The following is a 24,440-nucleotide window of genomic DNA, read 5'->3' as shown; positions in this document are numbered from 1 at the left end:
AGCAAATCCACATCAATACACTGTGATCACTACCATCTAGTTGGTCTTTTAGGTGCAGATTCTTAATGCATAAAGGGTCACTGCTGTTAATCAGATCAAGAATATTGCTTTTTCTCTTTGCCTCTCTAATGTGCTGGTATAGAACACAGTCATCCAATAAATCCACAAAAGTCCTGCCACTGTGTGAGTAATCAACCCAGAAGGTCCAGTCAATACCTGGAAACTTAGAAAGTCCCCCATTATAAGACATTCTGATTTACTGGTCCACTCTGTATGTCTACTGTTATATTTGTTATATTTATCACAGTTGTGGGGCCTATAACACACTCCTACTTTCATTTTTGTTCTCCCAGTGCTAATGTCACACCAAACTGACTCAACATTATACTTGGCCGTCCATGTCCACTGGATGCACTGCTTTAGATTGTGCACCTCTTAACTAAGAGCATAACTCCTCCATCCCTCCTGTCCCATCAGTCCTTTCTTTACACATTGTAATCCTCATGATAAAATTCTAAATCCCTCATATATAAGTGACACCACGTCTCTGATGTCTCCAAAATGTTTGCATTTGATGACTTAATCAGTATTTCAAATACTCTTAGTATTAATGTACAGGTAGCCCTTGGTTTATGACAAGGTTCTGTTCCTGAAGGAACTTTCACAAAAAAAAATTTGTGTAAAATGAACCTAATTATATAATGTAAGTCAATGAGTTACGTTGCAGACTCTCTCAAAATCAACATTAGTGATATAATATTATTATATTTAAAGCTCTGAAATGAATGCTGTGAATGTAAAAATGGTATTTTTATGAATATAAATAAATGTAATACAGTATAAAATAACTAAACAAAATTTAATTAAATAAAAAAATTAAATTTTGTACATTTACTTTGATATGTTTGAAGCCCAGACCGAAATTTTTTGTAAGTGCTACTGTAAGGCCCCTGCATTGATCTTTTTTGACAGTGGCATAATGCAAAGATTTCACTCTCTGATGAAGTTCTTGGTTGAGGATCTATTCCTTTTTTGAAGAAAGCATGCAGTGTTGACTGTCGAGATTTCCTCTTTCTTTCTTTCTTTCAGAATAAGGGCAATGCATACAATTACGCTCCTTTTCACTTTTGCACTTTGCTCCCAGTCATGGTCAGTCTCACAGAGCTCATCAGCTAGGGTCTCCATGGCTGAAAGGATGCACTGTAGATTGCTTGCATTCATAGATTTTAGAGGGGGCTCTTCATCTTTTTGTTTCTTCTCCTCCTTCTGTTGGCTTAGTTCTTTAGCCAAGTCTTCCAAGTCTTTATTGGAAAGCTGCTGTCCATGGCTATTCAGCAGCTCTGTTACATCTTCAGCTATAACCTCGTTCAATCCTGCCTCTTGTGCCGGCCTACTAATGTCTTCAACATTGTTCTCCACTGGCTCTAATCCTGTGAAGTTCTGCATAAATTGTGGGAGACGTTTGCACCACACTCCATTCAAACAGTTCACAGACACTTCCTCCCAAGCTGCACTGATGTTATTAATGCCTTTCAAAATGTTAAATGAGTGCCAATAATCCTTGATAGTTTTGTCTGTCCTATTCAAAACTCTCACCATTTCCACAAAGGTTTCACGGAGGTAATAGGCTTTAAAGGTTGCTATTTACCCCCCTGGTCAATTGGTTGCAAAACTGAGGTGGTGTTTAGTGGCATGTAAACAACATTGATGTCCAGAGATGTTTCGACTTCAGCAAGGGATGGCCAGGGCATTGTCCAAAGAAGAAGAGCCTTGGCTGGTAACTCACTCTCTTGACAAAATTGGAGCACAGCAGAGCAAAAATAGTTTTTGTACCAATCCAAGAAGATTTCATGTATCACCCAAGCCCTCCTGTTCCATTTTCAGTAGACTGGCAATATGGCTTTGTTTAGGCACTTGAGAGCACGTGATGTCTGTGAGTGGTACACCAACATTGGTTTTAATTTTAAAGTGCCAGAGACATTTGTGCCCAGCAGAAGCATTAGCCTGTCTTTTGCAGCCTTGAAACCTGGTGCAGACTGCTCTTCACGGGAAATGAAGGTTCATGACAGCAATTTCTTCCAATAAAGCCCAGTCTCATCAACATTAAAAATGAAATCAGGAGGTAATTACCCTCTTCTACAATGGCTTGAAACACTGCAAGAAATGCTGAAGCTGCCTCAGCATCTGCACTTGCCGCCTCGCCACTTAATTTCACACAGGAACACCGACTTCAAGATTTAAATTGCATGAGCCCATCCCTTGCTACCTGAAAATATCTCATCACCACCCTATTTTTTCTTAAGATCTTCAGAAATTGACTTTGCGTTATCAGTAATAATGGCTTGAGTCAACAGAATGTTTTTTTTTTTTTATTTAAATCATCCACCCACAATGACAATAATTTCTCCATTTTTTCTAAGTTTACTTTTCTGTAACTCACGTGCGTCGCACTTACTGTCATAGCATGTTGCATTGACGGTTTCATTTTTCATTATGGTACTCTCAGTCAATGGAGGCAATTTCATGTTTCTACACACACATTAGGTTGTGTCTGACCATCTTCCATTCTGCGAATTACCTCCATCTTTTTTTCCAACTTGATCTACGTGACTTTTTAGTGACACTTTCACATTCACTTGGCTTTACTGCACTTCTCTTACTAGACATGGTGGCTCTTGTTTTATTAATTTAATTTTTAACAACAATTTAATCAACAATTTTTAATTAAAACTCACAAATTGTTACTGTAGTGGCCCAAACAATAGTACACCAATAGGCAAACTGAGTGTTCCTCTCATCTCCAGCCACCTCATCCCTGATTGGCTTAGATGGTAGGTGGGGATAGCCCTCATCTCCGATTGACTGTGCTATTTCTTTACATAATATCTGGTATTTATAGTTGGGCATTTTTGAAATTTTTTAGTTTTCTGATATTTTTGGCATTCTGGTTTCAAAACTGTCATTATTGTGAATCATCACAAAACAAACTGTCATTAACCAAGGGCTACCTGTACATACATCTATATGCTCACTTTTTTTTAATCCTAATAATGTACAGTCTTCCCCTCATGATATATTAACATAATGAATCAAAGGAGAGAGAGAGAGAGTGGGTGTGTGTGTCCAGAGAAAGAAAGAAAAAAAAAATGCTCAGGTGGTCTGTTTGAGCTTTCTTTGTTGGACATGAGGCTTCTCTTTGCTATTAGCCATGCTGAACACCATAGGGGAGTAGGAGTTGCTGTTGCGAGCTGCTGTTGCTGTATGTGTTGATGTCTTTGGCTGAATTGTCAGCTTAGCATCTACCAAAGTTTGAAAATAACTAAACTGGAGGTTTAAAAGCTAGCTTCAGAGTAGTAGTAGTTATTCTGTGGGTTATTCTGATGGATGTTATTTTATTGTTCGTTATTGTTTTTAGTTGATGGTTGACTTTCCAGTGAAGAGAATTATACAGAATTGGTATATAATAACTCTGCCTATGTTTCCTATGTTAACAGAGACATTGGTAAAATTACTATTTCCCAGTCCTGAATAACTCTCTTCAATAGTGTTTGCCAGAACCTATAACAGACAACAAAATTACAGCCATCAGAATAAGCTACAAAATAACCACAACCCATAAACTAGCCTCAAATTTCCATTTTGGCTACATTTCCAGACCTTAGTGGAAGTCAGGTTGACAACGGTTCAGCCAGGGGCAACCATACAGCTGCAGTTTACAAGAACAACCATCCCTATTACTTACAACATTTGGCACAGCTAGCAGTGAGGAGAAACATTAAGTCCAATGGAGAAGGCATAAACTAACCACCTAACCATTTTCCTGGCCTTCTTTCTTTCTCTCTCTCTCTCTCTCTCTCTCTCCTCTATTAGCCGACCGGGCTAGCCGAGTGGGTAAAGTACCTGCCCGGCAACCCAAAGGTCGCGGGTTCGATTCCCGCCTCGGGCTTGGATCACTGTACTGCAAAAACCTTTGGAGGTGCAATATGGCCACAGAAGCCGATGCGCCAACAACTACCAAATCAAAAAAAAATCAATCAATCTCCTCTATCCTTGGTTTCATCGTGTTGATGTGTCACGATGGGAGGACTGTATGTAATATTTATTTCAGGCTTTAGGCATTATGAAATTCAGATTCGCTTTACAAGACTGGGAAAATAAAATTGGTAAAAGAAGAATTGAAAAAGATCAAATGGGATATCGTAGGAATGTCAGAGACACGTTGGACAGAAGAAGGGAACACTGGATATGACAAAAGGAAGAATGTTTTACTCAGGGAGAAAAGACAACATACATAGAGAAGGAGTCACTTTCATAGTAAAGAAATATCTATTAAATTCAATAATAGAAATTCACCCACACATCTCAAGAATGATAAGTTTAATAATAAAAGGTAAAAAAAAGGAATCTTCATAAAAATAATCCAGGTATACTCCCCAGACTCCTCACATGATGATACAGAGACAGCTGCCTTCTATTCAGACCTACAAGAAACCATAGATAATACAAAAAAAAAAAAAAAAGATATTTTAATAATAATGGGAGACTTTAATGCAAAAGTTGGAGACTTTTCGACAGATTTCAGTGACGTATTAGTAAAGTTCGGGTTAGAAAATAGAAATGAGCGAGGAGAAGAACTCTTGAACTACTGCAAAGAAAATAAACTATTCATCACCATCCACCACAGATCTCAACATAAGTATACATGGTCATCACCAGATGGAAATACAAAAAACTGTATCGACTACATTTTAATAAATAACAACTGGAAATCATCCATTCAAAATGTTAAAACTCTTAGAAGTACAGATTTTGACATCGACCATGAACCGCTAGCAGCAACAATTAAATGGAAATTTAAAAATATGAAGCTACAATAGAGCAGCATTAAATATATCACAATTTGACGATGACAAAATAAAGGAAATTTATGGGAAAACACTACAAGAAAAATTAAAAGATATTGTTTGTTATTGTTTGTTATTTGGTTTTTAGGAGCATTAGCAACTAAGGCCATATTGCTCCGGGATATGCGGTGGTCATTCCCTGAATGACCTTTCCGCATCCTCCGTATTTGGTGGTGACGGGCTCGAACCCCGGTCTAATCAAGAAGCGTGTGCTACGCACTGCTGCTCCTTCCCACCTGGCTACGGAGGCGCCATTAAAAGATATAAACTATTCATTATCTGTGGAAAATATATGGGAGAAAACTAAACAAATGACTAAAATGCAGCCCTAGAAACCTTGGGAACAAAACCAAAACATCCTTGGATTACAGCAGAAATTTTAGATGTATGGACAGAAAAAAGACAAATGAAAAACCTCCTAAACAAAGAAAATAGTCAAGACAAAAAGGAAAAATATAAAGCCCTAAAAAACAAAATAGACAACCTATGTAAAACTGCTAAAAGGAAATGGTTGGATGACAAAGCAAAGCAGTGCAAAGAGGCAAATAAACGTCACAACTCTAAAACAACTTACTGGGGTTATAAAGGAACTCTCTAAAACATAAATCCCGAAAACACTGACAATGAAAAATAAAAACAATATAAAAACAGGAAACGCAAGAAATTAAAAAAAATATGGGAAGAATATTACCAAACCCTGTTCAAAGGGGAAGGAAAAAACTCCCTTGATTTAGATAATAGAAGAGATAAAACGCCTTTGATAAAAAAAGAAGTAGTTCAAAACGCAATTAGCCAAATGAAGAATGACAAGGTACCCGGAAATGATGGTATCGAAGCAGAACTATGGAAATTTGGAGGCGATGCAATGTTAAAACACCTCGCATAATTGTTTAATATAATTTTATTTACAGGTGATATACCAGAAGACTGGAAAAGTGGAATAATAGTACCTATACACAAAAAAGGAGATAAAGAAAATTGTCAGAATTATAGACCCATTACCCTTTTAAATCATATATATAAAATATTCATAAGGATCTTACAAAACAGGATACTTAAAACATATGAAGAAACAATAGGGGAAGAACAAGCAGGATTTAGAAAAGGCAGATCAACAATAGACCAAATATTCACACTAAATGTCATTGCAGAAAAATATTGGAATAAGAAGAAACCTCTTTATCTGTGCTTAATCGATTTCAAGCAGGCATTTGAATCTATAAACAGAGAAAATTTAATGAAGCAACTACAAAAAATCCCACTTGATCATGAAATAATCATGTTTGTAAATAATTTCTACAAAAATATAACAGCAATAGTAAAATTCAACAACCTTAAAACAGAGAAATTTGAAATAGAGAAAGAAGTCATGCAGGGATGCCCTTTGTCTTCATATCTATTTAATATCTACCTAGAAGAACTAATGAAATCAATTGAAGAAAAAAGAGGCACTATAATAATTGGAAAAAATATAAACCACATAAAATATGCAGATGATATTGTGATTTTAACAGAAACCAAAGAACAACTAAAAGAAATATTAACAAACATCGATAAAGCAAACAACAATTATGGAATTAATATTAATATAAATAAAACCAAAGTAATGCAAATTGGAAAAAACATAAGACAAACATAAACATCCAAAATGAACAAATAGAACAAGTACAAAAATTTGTATACCTGGGCTCTCTAATAACTGGAAACCTAAGTAATATTGACCAAATTAATCACAGACCGAACATTAGATGGACAAACATGAACAAACTCAAAAACATGGAAGAGCAATAAAATCTCAAATAGTCTAAAAATGAAACTATATGAAACTGTCATCATACCCACAGCAACTTATGGATCAAAGAACTGGAGAATAAATAAGAAAGAAAGGCAAAAAATAATGTCATTTGAAATGAGATGTCTAAGGAAAATCAATAAAACAAATTGGAGAGAACATAAAACTAATGAACAAGTAAGGAGAGATCTAAATTTTGAATGCAGAATAATAGAGCAGATCTACAAAAAACAACTTCAGTGGTTTGGACTTGTGAACCGGATGAAACAACACAGGCTGCCAATGTAGTACTGACAGGAAGAATTGGAGATAAGAGACCACCAGGAAGGCCCAAAAAGAGAATGGCTCCAATGCCTAAAGGAAAACACAGGCTTTCAGAGTTATCAACAAATGATGCAAGATTTAAGAGATTGACAACAATGGAGGATGATATCTAAATAGGGACTCAACCCATGCCAAACAGAAGAGTAGAATGATGATGAAATTCAGATGTAATTTCATAATTATATACCTATTACAATTCCTACAGATGAAGGAACGAGAGTATTACAAAATGTTTAGGTGTCTTTTAATGGTCAGTTATTAATTAAATTTCTAAATTATGTTATTGCAATGAAGTGCAGTGTGTATTTTAATCAAATGTATTATGTTTTCTCAAAATTTAGTTGATAACTATTAGCGAATAAAAATTCTTCTATTTCATATATGGAGAATTAATTCACAGCTCCAGATGGATATTTCATTCGTTATCGCTGTAGAAAAAAACAGCGTTGATATAAAATGAGCTAAGTTAACCTAAGTATTATAGAATGAAAGGAATTTTGAATCGCCCTATTGGGCTTTAATACAAACAGACCTTTTCATCTAGAATACATCTGGGAAAAAAAAAAAACAAACCCTCGATTTAAATTTGTGCTCATAAAATTATGTTTTATGAAGGGGGTTTTCTTCCAATAGTGTCATTGTCACTTCCATATGTCTACTCATTTATCGTGGTTGGCACTTTATAGCCTATGTTGTTGTTGCACCGGTAAACCCAAAACCAAACCATCATCTCTTCCGGGTACTTACTGGTTACCATTGGTTGGCTGGGACTGCTTTAATTAATAAATAATAATAATAATAAATACCATTAGAACATGCCTTGTATTCCTGTACTGGATGATTGAGTAGTATTTATTCTTTATGCACTGCATTTTATTGTACAATCTGATAATCTCTAAAAACTTCATGTGTGAATATAGTTGCAAAATATTTATGATTTTTTCAACAACCTGTGGAGACCATCAATAGTTATATCAGCCATATGGAATGGAATATAGTACATAGTGTTAAATGTCAAGCAGCACCGGTGTTTTCTTGCAACTCCACAATCAGTTCTATTGTGTTTGAATACAGTACTCTGTAAAGACCAGATAGTGTGAGTGATATGTGGTTTCTGTACTGTAACATAGGGTTATTTTGTTCATCTGGCCTCTTAGCTTAGGGAGCCCATGGAATACCACCTACTTCTAGTTACCATACTAGCCAGGGGCAGGTAAGGGAAGGCAAAGGATGATAGGAAAGCTTTCACTAGGAATTGGAAGATTAGGAGACAGAACAGGCACCCCTGCGAGGCAACCCAGACTCTACAGGGGAGGGCTGTTGAGGATAGCAGAAAGTGTTTAGGGCAGCAGGGCCCATTAGGTGAAGTTTTAGGGTAGGGAGGGGAACGGGCGATGCCCAGGGTGTTTGTAGAAAATTAAAGGCATAGGGTTAGGGTGCCCTATGTTGGGGAAGATGATTGCTATCAAGCAATCAGTTTTAAAGAATATACTACACTGGCCAGACCGGCTGTAGACAGTATCAGTATCCTACACCTTGCCACCCAAAAGGGTACACATAGCCGTCAGAGAGGTGCCTCCGTAGCCAGGTGGGAAGGAGCAGCAGTGCATAGCACACGCTTCTTGATTAGACCGGCGTTCGAGCCCGTCACCACCAAATACGGAGGATGCGGAAAGGTCAGGGAATGACCACCGCATATCCCGGAGCAATATGGCCTTAGTTGCTAATGCTCCTAAAAAAAAAAAAAAAATAGCTGTCAGAACAGGCAGTGGGGAAGTATCCAAATTGGGTGCGACCCCCAACTGCAGTCATGTTTGGGGGCACCTATCAACAAGACACATACCCCACATCAGTCACGTGCCTTACTGTACATATGAGTACACAGGACATTTCAGGTTTTTTTAACCTATATTCAGAGGTCCATAATAAAGAAGAAAAGTTACATTTACTCTCACACTTGCCCTATTTCACTCAGTCTTGCACGCTGACAGATTCATGGCACGCACTCTGAAAATTTAGTAGGTACCAGCAAAGATGTTTTCACATATACATTTTTTTTTTTTTTTATGTGAAAACATCTTTGGTGGTGCTTACTAAATTTTGGACTGAAATAAAACCAATTTGTCATGATTTTTCAGCACAGAAATGACATCATTTACAGTTTTTCCATTTGTTCAACAAACTGAAAATCATTTTGCAGCACAAAAATGTGTCGCAAAATCATAACAGAATAGTGAATTCCAAACGACGTCCATTTCCACTTGCAGTCTGCCAAACCCCATGTACTTTTTCTGACAGAATTTCAGTGATCGGTTAATTCAACTACTGCTCATCTTAGTTGCCCAAATTATTTGCTGTATGATTGCTTTCGTATCAAAGATGGTACTTGTCCCTGTGTCTGTTCCGATATTTCCTGTCAGAGACTTGATAATTTGGAATCTCCGCTTTTCGATCTTCTCCGGCTTAAAATCTCTCTACATCATTGTGTAAAATTCATCTGTTGTCTCTACCATTCTCCCAACTCCACTAATCACTTGGAGCTCTTTGACTTTCTCTAGTCCAACTTTCCTAACGATGAGGAAATTTTCCTTGGTGATTTTAGGGTTGAAAATCACCAAGGAAAATCACCAACCCGTGATGTAGGGTTGAATTTGAAAGTGTCTGCAATTCTGCCCAGACACGATAGGAGGGAGTATATGATGAGAGCCTTGTCGATCAATTCGGCCCCGGAAAGATTGTGCAAGGCTGAAGGGGTAGAATTTTTTTCAGCCTGGACTGTACTTGTTAACAGGAGAGATTGCTTCTACAGGGATGGGATACACTTAAATAGAAATGGTGCAAGAATATTTGCTGATGCTATCGAGGCAGTGTTAGGTGGGTCGGAAAACTGCTAGCTTGGGGGGAGACAAAGACTAATGGATTAACAGTAGCCACGGGCAGAGGTGAAAGTGATTCTTGCACTGCTTCTATTGGAATGAGCAGAAGCCTGAAAAACAAGATGCAGGATATTTCAGAGACTGCTGGAAGTCATTGCGGTACAAGTAAACACATGGGTTCTGTTAGGGTAGCTAAGAATAGAAACAGGTGCATGTATACTTGCGTGTACACTAATGCTAGGAGTTTAGTAAATAAATTTGATGAATTTGAGGTATTACTCAAAACATCAAAGGCAGATATTGTTGGGATATCAGAGACGTGGTGTCACACAGATATAAGGAATGCAGAACTGGAATTTGGGGAGTACAACGTCTACAGAAAGGATAGACAGGATAGGAAGGGAGGAGGGGTTATGCTATTAGTTAAAAAACACATAAAATCCAAGGAAGTGAAGCCAGTTGACATCGCTGGACAGTGCAGTGTTGAGTCAGTTTGGTGTGACATAAGCATAGGTAAATCAAAATTGAGAGTAGGAGTGTGCTATAGGCCTAATGACTCTGATGAGTATAATAAGATACTGTACAGGGAAATAGAGTGGGCCAGTAAATCAGAGAGTCTTATAATGGGGGATTTTAATTTCCCAGATATTGACTGGAATTTGTGGGTTGGTCACTCACACACTAGCAAGGCTTTTGTGGATTTATTGGATGATTGTTTTCTACACCAGCATGTTCGGGAGGCAACTAGAGGGAGTAATACTCTTGATCTGATTATCAGTAGTGATTCTTCATGCATTAGGAATCTGCAGATAAATGAACCACTGGGTGGCAGTGATCACAGTGTGCTGAAGTGGGATTTACTCAAGGAGGTAACTACCATCAGAGGTAAAGGGAAGGGTTTTTGCTTTCGTAAAGGAGACTATGCTGGTCTGAGACAGTATTTAAATTCTATACAGTGGGACCAACTGATGATGTTACCAACAGCAAATTCAAAATGGGAAGCATTCAAGGAACTAATCTTGGAAGCTACCAGGCTTTACATACCAACCAAGAAATATTGTTCAAGGTTCAGGCCTAAATGGTTGTCAGATTAACTAATGAGACATATGGCAGAGAAGAAAAATGCATGGGATACATACAAATTAATGAGTGACGTGGAAGCCTATGATAGATATAAGTTGGTCTGTAACCAAGTCACAAAGGAGATTAGGCAGCAAAGGCAGATTATGAGAAATCCTTGGCAAAGGATGCAAAGAAAAACAGAAAAGAGTTCTTTACCTATTTAAACTCAAGAAGGAAAGGGATGAATCAGATTGGTCCACTGGATGTTGATGGTTCAACAGTTGAGGATCCAGCTCAGGTGGCTAACAATCTAAATGAGTATTTTGCATCTACATTCACACATGAGGAGTTATTCAGGAAGGGGAATGTCGTAGGTGAAGTAAACATTGGCAGTGAGCTAGATGATTTTCTAATAACTGAGAGGAAAGTGGAGGAGAAATTGTTGAGGATAAACATAAAAAAGGCACCCGGGGTGGATGGGATCTATCCAGTTATATTAAAGGAGGCAGCAAAGGAAGTAAGCAAACCCCTAGCCATAATTATGAGAGCTTCTTTGGACTCAGGGGAGGTACCCATGGACTGGAGATGTGCAAATGTAACCCCAATTCACAAAGGAGGATCAAAGGCTGACACAAGTAATTATAGACCTGTTAGTTTAACTTCGGTTCCAGGAAAATTAATGGAGGCACTGGTTAAAGAAGCACTGCAGGATCATCTGGACAAGAATTCAGTTATAGCTCAGACACAGCATGGGTATGTTAAGGGCAGGTCTTGTCTGACCAATTTGATTGGATACTATGATGTAGTCACAAAAGAACTGGATGCAGGGAATAACTTTGATATTATATAATTGGATCTTAGAAAGGCTTTTGATACTGTTGCGCATGGAAGACTGCTGCACAAATTGGAGAAGTGTGGCATTCGAGGCAAATTGCTGCTATGGATAAAGGGATGGTTGAGTGGCAGAAGACAGAGAGTGGTAATCAATGGACACTGCTCAACGTGGACTAATGTTATTAGTGGAGTTCCTCAGGGTTCAGTGTTGGGTCCATTGTTGTTTTCTGTATTTATAAATGATATTGATGATGGTGTATCAGGCTTAATGTCCAAGTTTGCAGACGATACAAAGGTTGGCAGGGTTGTTAAGGACACTACTGATACTATGCTGCTGCAACAGGATCTGGAAAGGTTGAGCAGATGGGCTGAGAGGTGGCAAATGAAGTTTAACATTGACAAATGTAAAGTACTACATATGGGAAACAGTAACCCCAGATCAACGTATCAACTCTGTGGTACTACGCTGACAGTGGTAGAGAATGAAAAGGACCTGGGGGTAATTGTGCAGGCAGATATGAAGTTCTCTGAGCAGTGCAGACGAGCTGCAAGAGTAGCTCATGGTGTCTTGTCAATGATATACAGGAATTTTTCTAGCAGGGACAGGGATGTGATTATTCCCTTGTATAAGGCATTGGTCAGGCCACACCTTGAGTACTGTATACAGGTCTGGAGGCCTCATTTCAAGAAGGATGTAGAGCTGCTGGAACGAGTACAGAGAAGGGCAACAAGATTAGTGAATGGAACAAAGGGTTGCTCTTACGAAGAAAGGCTTAAGTTTTGCAAATTACAGAGCCTGGAGACTAGGCATCGCCGAGGTGATCTGATAGAGGTGTACAAGGCTTTGAATGGATTGAGCATGCTCAATGCCGATGGAATTCTTCCTCTTGCTCAGAATAATCACCTGAGAGGGCATAAATTCAAATTGAGGAAGGACGGATGTCGGATAGATGTGCGGAAATTCGCCTTTAGCCAGCGGGCATTTGGTTTGTGGAATAGACATCCATCGCTTGTTGTTGAAGTTGATAGCCTAAACAAATTTAAGGCTCAGCTGGACAGGTATTTCGAACGAATTGAGGGGTGAAATGGGAGTAGTGGTTGTTTTTTTTTTTTTTCTTTTTTTTTTGGCTGATGCTGAATAAGCTTGCTTTCTTGCATCATATGCCTCTACTAATGCTAATGCTAATTTTAATTTTCACAACTCCAGCTGGCTTCCGTTTTCTAGTCACACCGAAGCAGCTGGTCAAGATGTTGACGATTTGCAATTACTAATGACCTTGCCCAGATTGTTCATTTACCTACAAGAATACCGGACAATCCTAACCATATAGCAAACACGCTTGATCTTTTTCTCACAAACAACCCTACTAAGTGCACAGTCGAAGTGAATGGTCCTTTAGGCACCTCAGATCACAACTTGGTGATTGTCTCTTCTCCAATGGAGCCTTTACCTCATGTTGTTTGGCATTACAAGAATGCAAAATGGGATGGCCTGCAAGATTTATTTTCCTTGGTCGGACTGCTATTTCAAAACTTCTGATGTCAACGTTTGCTCAGTATGTGTAGGTGAAATTATTCTTGTAAGAATGGAATCCTTTATCCCACACTCAACTTTAAAAACTCGTACTTTATCTAAACCTTGGTTTTCAATAAATATGCTAAGGCTGTTCAGGAAAAGAATGTTGCATATCATAATTGGCTTGTTTCCAATTCTTCAGTTTCATTTTCTGCCTACACCAAAGCTCGCAACAATTGTAAACCAATTACAGTAAACCCCCGCTATTCGCAGGGGTTACGTTCCTGAGAAATGCCGCGAATACTGAGTTATGGCTCCCATAGTAATAAAGGGGTTCCGTTCCAAAGTATGAAATATATAAGAAAAACTAGTCTAAAATTTTGTCTATGTATGTATTATATGTACCTTCGTAATATGACTATGTACATAGACAGTACATAGTGAAATGCAAGCATAAGGCATCGAAATGAAAATAAAAAACACTTTAATATTAAATGTAATATTTATTAGAAATTTCAAACAAATCTTTCAAACCAGCGCCTTTGCTAGCAAAAACACTTATCCTGCAGTGCTATCACCAGTTTCGCTAAAGTGTTGATAAAGGAGTTTTGCCTTTTCACGAGTGATGAGTGAACTTAATGGGATTTTATTTTGAGTTCGGTCTTCTATCCACAGATTTAAAGCTTGTTCCATTTTTTATAATTTAACATCACGAGTTTCAGAGCAAATTTTTGAAGCAATTAGCACGTTTTCACGGACATTATGGCGGATTTTTTCTTCCGATTTCTTGATTGATCGTACCGTTGACTCATTGATTTTATAATGTTTTGCCACTGAGAAGACACATCCACCATTAGAAATTTTATCTAATAACTCAACTTTTATTCGCTAATATCATCACCTTCTTTGATCTTTTCACATTTCCCTTGTTATTCGTAGCCATATTTTTGTACGGGTTAGAAAGAACTTGTCCGTAATAAAGTCACTTTCTTCCGTTAACACACTCGAAAAAGTCTGTTTTACACTGCAAAATGGTAGATTTATCACTTTTGTAAGCATATCAATTTATAAATTGATAAATTTATTCAATTTATAAGTGTATAAATTAAAAGCAAACGACGAAACCTTCCATGACAAGCGCATAACACATACTGAACAAGAATTAGCGAGAAACATCCATGCTCGCGATTTTGTCACCCCTCTCTCCCCACCCACAGCGCTGTTTTGACCGGGAAAGATAATTTTAGCCCCGCCCATATTTTTTTATGACGGAAAATGTTCACGGCGCTTTAAAATTCACGTTTTTTTAGGTTTCATTTTATGTTATATCAGCGACCGCGAATACGCAAAACCGCGAATAGCGGGGGTTTAGTGTATTATTTAGTCAAACTAGATTTTGAACAGGCTAAGAGAAGAAAACTTGCTTCTTGCCCTAATGGTAGCCTAGAATTCTGGTCTCTTGCCAAAGCTATTGGCCGCAACTTTTGCCCATCTCTGCTCTCACCTCTGTCCAAACCAGATGGTTCTGTTGTCACTTCGGCCAAGGATAAAGCTGACCTGCTAGCATCCCATTTTTCTTCCAACTCATGTATTAATGATCTTGGTAAAACATCTCCTACCATTCCCAACACACTCTATTCAATGCCTCCTGTGGTATTAAGTCAGAAGAATTTTGACGAATATCGATGCTAAGAATGCTCCCTGTCCTGATGGTATTTCTCCACTTGTTCTCAAAACCTGTACTCCTGAACTTACTCCTGTTCTTTGCCACCTGTTTTTTTTCACTTTCTTATTCCAAAGGTGTTTTTCCTTCTGCTTGGAAATTTGCTCATATCCAACCAGTTCCTAAAAAGGGTGACAAATCCCTCCCATCCAATTATCGTCCCATTGCAATTACTTCTACTCTTTTTAAAGTAATGGAGAAATAAATTAACTGCCAACTCTTAAACTACCTAGAAACCTTCCATCTGATCAACGATCGCCAGTATGGATTCTGTCAGTGTCGATCCTCTAGTGATATTTCTGGCTTATGTTACCCATTTATGGACAAATTCAGTGGAAAAGTTTGTTGAAACACAAGCAGTTGCTCTTGACATCTCAAAAGCTTTCGAGTGTGTTTGGCATAAAGGTCTTCTAAATAAGTTTCCATCTTATGGTTTGCCAACTGTTTTTTGTATTTGATTATCCACTTTTCTTTCTGATCGCTCACTGAGCGTGATGGTAGATGGCTCTCTGTCTTCTAACTTCTCCACTAATGGTGGTATTTCCCCCAAGGTTTGTTCTTTCCCCTACTCTTTTCCCCTTGTATATTAATGAATTCATTCCATTGACTGGAAATCCTGTCCATAGTTTTGCCGATGATAGCACATTGTATTCCACTTTCCATTTTGAGAAACCTTGCCCTGCTCAGTCAGCTTCAACTTCCCAAATATCTGCTACCAATTCCTTAAATACCAATCTCCAGGTAATTCTCCAGTGGGGCAAAGACAGTTAGTTTATTTCAATCCTTCTAAAACTCAGTCTTGTCTTATATTTCACAAAAAGGATTCTTCTGCTCTTATGCTTGTCTTTGGTGACACTCCAATTTCTAGGCAAGTTAATATATGTCTTTTGGGGATTACCTTGACTTCTAATCTCCCTTAGCACAAGCACGTTACAAATATTGCTTCCTCTGCATCTAAAAAAAACTTGGTTTTCTCTTTCACTCTCGGCTTTACTTTTCTTCCAAACAGCTGTTCACTCTGTACAAATCGCAAATCTGTCCTACCATGGAATATTGTTCCCACCTCTGGGGCGGTGACCCCAAAACCTCTCTCAGGCTTCCAGATTCCATTCAGAAGAGGGCAGTTAGGTTAATTAATGACTCATCTCTAACAGAGTCTTTCCACTCGCTGTCTCATAGACGTACTGTTTCCTGCTGCATGCCTTTTCTTCGGATACTTCCACGGGCACTGTTGTTCTGAATTGGCTTCTATAATTCCCTCTCTCTGTTTCAAAACAGTCCGAACACATGCTGCCACCTGCCAACATCCATTTACTGTCCAACTTGAAACTAACAGAACCAATCATCTTCCTCGTTTATTCATTCAACTGCTGTTTTCTGGACCAACCTTTCTTCATATGTCTTTGCTGAAAATTATAGTCTACAGAAGTTCAAGTCTAATGTCAACAAATATCTTCTCTCATCTTCTCAACCTCTAACCCAAGCACGGTACTAAGTACTATAGGTTCTAATACCTCTCGTGTTTGCGCCATTCATAAAAAAAGGGGGATGAAAGAGGTGTCATTTGACGTCATATCCGGTTTGGCGATTTGATCGACAAACCGAAAGTCAAGATTTTGCAGCACGTCATTTCCTTGTTGCAAAATCACGTGTGGATGCATCTGTCGTTTAACCAGCATTATTTTCTTGTAACACATGAATGTATGGTTGGGAGTTTGAAGCTTGATGCTCCTTGAAGCCTCGCTAGTGAAGACAGACACTAATGTGTCAATCACTGTGATGGCATCTTCTTTGTTCTCGCACAAAGAATCTTTGGGTACGTTACTTAGCCACAGCAAAGTGTTGGCTGCCGCAATGTTGAAATTCTGTGCACTTGAAAAAGTTGACCACGTAAAATCAACCAAATGGGCTATGTTTTGACTTCAATATGTTCATAATTACATCCACAACCTTCTTGAAGTATATTGCACAAATTACAGCATCTTCATTCACTATCGTCGCCTTCTGCATGAAGTCAATGTCACTCACATCATCCTCACTAATATCGCACCCCTTATTTTGTAGCTTGTACAATAGCTGAAGCAAGTACAGCCAACTGATTTCATTGGCATTCAAAGTCAAGAACATTGTAGATTTACCAAGCTGTCTAATCATGGTGAATAGATTGTGCTTACGTTAAGCCCAGTAGTAGGTTGAATTTTGAATTGTCCTTAGGAAGGCCAAATTCTTTTCGATACAGCTATTAATGTATTCTTTGAATTAAACTTACTTGCAGGTCAGTTTTGTATCTTTACCTGTGTATTTCAAAGTCACCATTAAAGAGTCTCGTTCTTAATCTCATTACCTTCATTGCTACATAATGGAGATAATATGAAGTAACTCCACATCGGTCAAATCGTCTGAGCTCACGTGTTGCCATCATGAATGTAGTCACAAGTAAATTCTCTTTGAATGTTCTGAATTATCCAAGATAAGTGCTAGGAAAGGACAGTTCCTCTGTATGCTCATCAAACAGTAAGCTCTATGGTACGTTAGTTTTTCCCCAAGCAATTCTATGATATTTATCATCTCTCTCCACAACGTTCCTCGATCGGAACTGCTTCGCTTATGTCGTCTATAGCCAAATTAATTTTCATGTGACTGTCATCAAAGAATGACTGTTACATAATTATCAAATCATGATCTATCATGATTTGATGCAATTAATAGAGGCGTTTTTTTTTTTTTTCTTTTCTTTTCTTTTCTTTTTTTTTTTCTGTTAGTTGTTGCCGCATCGGCTTCTGTGGCCATAATGCACCTTCCAAGGTTTTTGCATTTTACTGTGATCTAAGCCCGAGGCGGGATTCAAACCCGCGACCTTTGGGTTGCCAGGCAGGCACTTTACCCACTTGGCTAACCCGGTCGGCATAGAGAGGCGTGTCAATCAAATATTGAAGCTATGCTTTAACCACTTGCTTTCTTACTAACCCAATCAAATAACTGGACTTGTGTATTTTCTTGTGTTTTCTATGCACAAATAAGGCACCTGAGACATGCGTACGAACAATAAAGCTTTCTAGGCCAAGTGATCAATGTGCCTGTTTCAGTCAACATGATGGTCCATCGCTTGCCATGGGAGATTGATTGAAACAGGCACATTGTTCACTTGGCCCAGAATGCCGTATTCTCCATGTGTGTATCAGGTGCCTTATTTGCATAAATGGTAAGAGAGGAGAAATAAGCCTCTCTGTCACTAATATATAATATAATATATATTATATTACTAATATAATAGCACTGGAATGGTGTTCTTAAGCAATCCTCTGCAGCTATTACACACAAGGATCCTGCTGACGTCAACAATGGGAAATGTAATCCATATCAATGGTGCATCTTTAGCAGCTGGTTTCTGTGTGTTGTTTTTGAACTATAGATGATCACAAATGTAGCATTCAGAACAGAAATCATTTTTCATAAATATCCTTTCAAATTCTCGATGCGCGTTCTTTGTAAATAGTAGTCGGTGTAAGGAAAAGGAGCTTTATCATTTAAACTCACCTGCTCCGCAATTGGAGAAATGTTATGTTGTACATGATTAATACTCACTTCGGGTACATTATTTTTAGATGGAGCAACGGCATTGCTGGTTGAAAGCACTGCTAAATCCAACACTTGATTTTCTGTTTGTCTTTTATGCAATCTTGATAGTCTTTGTCATGTTTGCTCGCTCATTGCTACCTCCATCTTTATTTTGTTAGGTTGACTTGCTTGGTACTCTCGACAACGCTCTGAATTTTTACTTCGGCATCGAACACAAAGGCTATAAGCAGTGTGGCATTCAGTCCCTTTCACTACTCAGAAAATTATTAATGTGAAAACATATATAGCAGTACCTAACAATGGAATGTAATGAAAAATGAAAATGTGGATTGCAATGATACAAATACTTGTGTTATTGCAATCATACTATTCAACAGATGGCTACAATCAAATGCGTGATTAGGCTGTTGGCTTGGATTTCGCAAACCTCTTCCAAATGTTGGTTTGGTAGATTAAGTAGTGGGCATGAGCATAAAACGTTACATTGTTGATAACTAGCTGTTCGATTTTAAAATGGTTCTGAATTTCATCAAAGATGTTTTCACATAAAACATCTTTCATGCGTACAGGGTACACATGCTTTTTTTTTTTTTTCCCCATTTAATTTAGGTATTTGTGAAGTTCTACTTCACCAGTTCTCTTTGTTTAACTATATGCAGAGAAAAGTTTTCATGTTATATAACAAAAATATGTAATATACAATGTTTTCATTGTTTCGTACTAAAGACATGTGTAAAATGCATTCCCATTAATGTTTATATCGATAGTAGGATTCTCAAAAATGTCTGTGTTAAAAATGTTACTCATACCTGAGACTTGGAGAAATAACTATAGAATTTGTAGTTCTTGCAAAATTCATTGAAACTCATTGGGTGCTGAGTTTTGTATTTATTATAATATAGAACAACAATTAAATATTACATTTTGCTTCGGAGCCTCCTTAGCCAGGTGGGTAGGAGTAGCAGTGCATAGCACACGCTTCTTAATTAGACTGGGGTTCGAGCCCATGACTACCAAATACGGAGGATGTGGAAAGGTGAGGGAATGACCACCGCATATCCCTGGAGCAATATGGCCTTAGTTGCTAATGCTCCTAAAAACCAAATAACAACAACATTTTGCTTCAAATTGAATAGCACACTGTTGAGGAACCATTATAATACCTTAATATACTTAGCTATCATCTGCTGCTCATTGTTTTATATCTTTTGCTGTACATTTTTACTGAAAATTTGTTAGATGAATTTTTTAAATATATTTTGTATCTTTTATATTGTAATAAATATTTATTATTTATAAAATGATTGTATTTGATACTTTGAAATCCTTTATATCTATCAGTTCTTTGATTATTTCAATTAGGTCTAGTATGCATGCATATGTTCAGAATGAAACCTGTGCACCTCTTCCTTTACAAGATTATAAACAGGACTTGAAGTAGCAGTTAAAAAGTGCCAAAAAAATAATAATTAAAAAGCATCTATTTTGGTTGGCCCATTTCATTCATAAAAGAATAAGAATGCATTCCACTCCGTATGAACAGGAAAAGAAAAGATAAGCATAGTGGTAATTATTGCCACTTTTTAATTTATTTGACTTAATTTTTCCTAATTTTTGATACTTTGTTTTGAATTATTTTTATTTACTTTGTTTAAAATAGAAACAAAAAATATGCTTTAAAACAGTGTTAACTTATTTAACAAGTAAGTTTAAATAGTTTTAACATATTTGCATACATGAAATCCAAGCAGAAACCTGTATTTCTTATTTAAATTAAATTATTCACTTAATGGATTCAGGTTTATGTGGTACAGATCTATACGAGATGGAATTATTTTGCATATTAAGTACACGTACCGATTATAGTTTTTTGAAAATTGTGTAAAATAAATATGAATATATATCTTTTAGTGAACTCTTGACTGCAGTATTTAATTATTCACCTTCTTTAAAATGCATAAGAAACACAGGTAAATTTGTTTCCATTATTAAAATTTACTTCTTAAAAATCACTTCTTTTAATTTTCATGCCCAAAAAGGCACTTATGAAATTAAATTTTTTCATCATTCATTTGACTAAACATCTTTCAAAATACAGTTAAGGTAATATTTTTACAGATAAAAACATTTTTGTATATACAGGTAGTTCCCGACTTTACGAGTTAATTCGTTCCTAGCACGTGCTCGTAAAGCGATAACTCGTAAAGTGGGAATTTATTTTCCATAGACATAATATTAAAAATAGGGGTTACGTTATCAACAGCGAAATTAGTTTGTTTAAACAATGATTGATTTATCCATAGAAATGAAAACATAGCCTGTAAAATTAAGCATATTATAATAATAGAGAAATTATTTATGACTTACAAATGTTAAAGAATGTTTATTCTTCACTATCATCATCGACTAAATGCACACTCGCTGATCACTCATTATTGGCTCGGCACGCTTTAGTTTGTTGCACAACGAGTCGTTGTCTTCGGAAATGCTTTAAGAGGCTTTTATTTCCAAGATAATCTTCTATTTTCTTTTTAAATTTCAATAGCATGCATAACCATTTTTTTAACGGAAGACACAAATTGCAACTAACACGATTTGTGCAGAGTAACAAGTTTACAAAGCTTAAAAAAAAAAAAAAAAAAATCCATTAAAGGGGAAACATAATAACATAAAAATCCACACAATTCCAGCTATCGGTATTTTCGCAAATGCAATAACATCTAGTTTACTACCCGTTTGTAATTGATTGCACTAACAGAAAAGCCCAATAAACCGGAAAGTGCAAATTGTTTTCATTGTTTTATGGTCGTGACCTCCAGAAATGTGCTTTAGAAAAATATCACAAAGCCATTCAAAACTGGTTCTTATTACAGAACATATGATAATGATGAAAGTGTAGAGCACTTTAATGATTTGAATTGGTAACTAATACAATTTACACTACAAAAATGACCTTTTAGAGAGTTATATAGCGAAAATTTCAACTTGCGAGGTCGTGGAACGAATTACCAAAAAACAATGTGCTATTGGGTTCACATTACAATATTTTCACAATACAGTGGTGTCTCTTGAATGGATTAATATTATAAAGCAGGGTACACTGTGTTGTATAGCTATGCACGTGGTTTGAAATGCAATATTTATGAATGTTTAACATTCATTTTTTGCAATTAATGTTCATATTTTCGATTTTGTTGATACTTGATACTTGGAAAAAAAAAAAAATCGTAAACCCAGGAACTCGTAAAGCAGGAACTAGCTGTACTTTTTGTTTTTTACAGCAACACGCATAAAAGAGATAAATAATTGATTCTCAAATTAAGGAATTTATGCACATAAGAAACTTAATTTTTTTTTCATTTTGCTGATCCAAAACAGCACAACCTTCTAGATACTTAAGCTATTTATATATAATTTTTCCACCAAGAAACCTAAAATATAAGGCACCTTAATAATGACTCATTATTAATGACAACAGTTTCTAAACTTTTGATTTTTAACTCACAGAATAGAGTTCATCTTATAGATTTTGATGAGTTGAATCCAAATTTGAAGTTAGGTTTGCCCTGTAACCACAGATTTAGAGAGCATTGATAGCACGTCAAACATAAAATGTTACGAAAACTAAAATATCCAATCTTGACTAATGTCATGTTGCTAAACATGAAAATCACATTAAAATTTGTCAGTTGGCTCTTTTTTTTTTTAATTGCATTTGGGGTCTCATATTAGGAGACACAATATCTCCGAAGCTGTTTACTGCTGCCCTTGAGGAAGCTTTCAGAAGATTAGACTGGTCGCAGAAAGGAGTCAATGTGAACGGAGAGTGCCTAAACCATTTACGATTTGCAGATGACATTGTGGTCATAAGCCACGATCCCAAAGAATTAGAGGAAAACCTTAATCAGTTATGCACAGTTAGTAAGGATTTTGGACTAAAGATGAATATGGCTAAAACAAAAGTAATGATGAACAAGTATGCCACAGAAAGGGAAATAATGATTGAAGGAGCAGTAATTGAAAAGGTGGAGTCATATACTTATCTGGGACAAGTTATTAGCTGTAATAATGATAAATGGCTGGAAGTCAAGAGAAGAATAAATTTTGGATGGATAGCATTCAGGAAATATAGTCACATACTGAAGAGCAATATCCCAGTTTGTCTGAAACGTAAAATAATGAACCAATGTATACTCCCCACCATGACTTATGGAAGTGAAACTTGGGCACTCGCCAAAAGAATGGAAGAGAAGCTGAGAACTACACAGCAAAGAATGGAACGAATTATATTGGGAATCAGACTGTTAGATAAGAAGAGAAACACATGGATTAGGCAGCAAACTCAAGTAAAGGACATTCTTATCAAAACTAAAGAACTAAAATGGCCTTGGGCAGGACACATAGCTCGAAGACATGATGACAGATGGACTAAGAAAATAACAGAATGGTACCCAAGAGGAGCTAGAAGAAAACCTGGAAGACAAAGGCGGAGATGGATAGATGAAATTCATGAGTTTGTGGGTAGTAAATGGATGGCTAGTGCTCAAAACAGAAGTAACTGGAAAGTTGCTGGAGAGGCCTTCATCCTGCAGTGGATTGAAAATGGCTGATGATGATTAGCGAGTTACTCTGCATTATCAACTACTGCTCTCGGCAAAATGCATGGCAACACCGCAGTTTTAGTATCACCACGCTCTTATCACATGATAAATTGTTGTCGCCTCAAATGCATCTTAAACTCTGTTGCAGTAATCCTCAAATATGGCTAAGTACTGTGTGAGTTTCCTACTTTTTGCGCAGTATTTGTATTGTGTAAGATTAATATGTTCCGTAATTGTGTGAATAGTCAGGATGACTTCTGTTATATGTGGAGAAGTCACACTAGCTTCAAGAAAGTGTCCCTTAACTCAAGCCATAAAAAAGGCCTACGTCTTGTACTTTGGGTATAAAATAGGTGACAAGGACAAGTATTGGGCTCCACACATATGCTGCACTACCTGTTCATCAAAACTCAGTGTGTGGGTGAATCGAAAGGGATGTTTTATGCCTTTTGCAGTGCCCATGATGTGGAGGGAGCCAAGAAATCACATCACAGACTGTTACTTCTGTATGATGCCTCCTATTAGAAAAGGGATGACAATGAAGAAAAAGTGGACAAGGATATAACCAAATACCATCTGCAATTCATTCCATGCCTCACAGTGAACCAACTGACCATTTTTCTGTACACTCTGATGAAGATGAAGATACTGATGAACATCAACTTTTATACATGAAGAAATACACAGCTGTCTAAGTGAAGGGAACCACATAAGATCATAGAAAGTGAGCTAAATGACCTTATCAGGGATCTCGAACTACCGAAGGATATGGCGGAGCTTTTGTCCTCGAGGCTACAAGAGTGGAATCTTCTAGATCATTCTGTGAAAGTGACAACATTTTGTACTTGAAATAAAGACTATGATGAATTCTATCTAACAGAAGGTGAACTCACTATTTATAAGGATGTTGATGATCTAATGGCAGTAATAAACATGAGGCATGTTCCTGAAGAATGGCGGCTATTTATAGGTGTATACTGTCAGAAGTATAAGTGGCAGATATGTGGCAATTTAAAGGTAATCACCATTTTAATAGGACTACAAAAGGGTTACACTAAGTATTGTTGCTTTCTCTGCAAGTGGGATAGTCATGCCAAGGATATGCACTATGAGAAGAGGAGTTGGCCTCAATAAATCTCATTAAACCGTGAATTAGGGTTGAATTTAAAAGTGTCTGCAATTCTGCCCAGACACGATAGGAGGGAGTATATGATGAGAGCCCTGTCGAT

General features: G+C 37.1%; 1 protein-coding gene across 2 annotated transcripts in view; it reads left to right on the top strand.

Annotated features, from left to right (window-relative positions):
* Positions 1-20,077, top strand: part of LOC150076141 (acyltransferase PGAP2-like) — a 227,807-nt gene extending 207,730 nt beyond the window's left edge. Inside the window, exon 7 of one of the 2 annotated variants that reach the window (XR_016547816.1) lies at positions 19,973-20,066. Coding sequence is in view for 1 of the 2 variants with exons in the window: in XM_090387593.1 (XP_090243719.1) it covers positions 19,973-19,978 (6 nt within the window). In the remaining variant the exon portion in view is untranslated. Of the gene's footprint in view, positions 1-19,972 lie in introns of both variants that reach the window. The other variant, XM_090387593.1, reaches the window with a different exon arrangement.
* The last annotated feature ends 4,363 nt before the right edge of the window (positions 20,078-24,440 follow it).

The sequence above is a fragment of the Mastigoproctus giganteus genome, chromosome 13 (assembly GCF_048544385.1).
Source record: "Mastigoproctus giganteus isolate SK-2022 chromosome 13, ASM4854438v1, whole genome shotgun sequence".
NCBI lineage: Eukaryota > Metazoa > Arthropoda > Arachnida > Uropygi > Thelyphonidae > Mastigoproctus > Mastigoproctus giganteus.
This window is presented reverse-complemented; position numbering and strand designations above follow the sequence as displayed.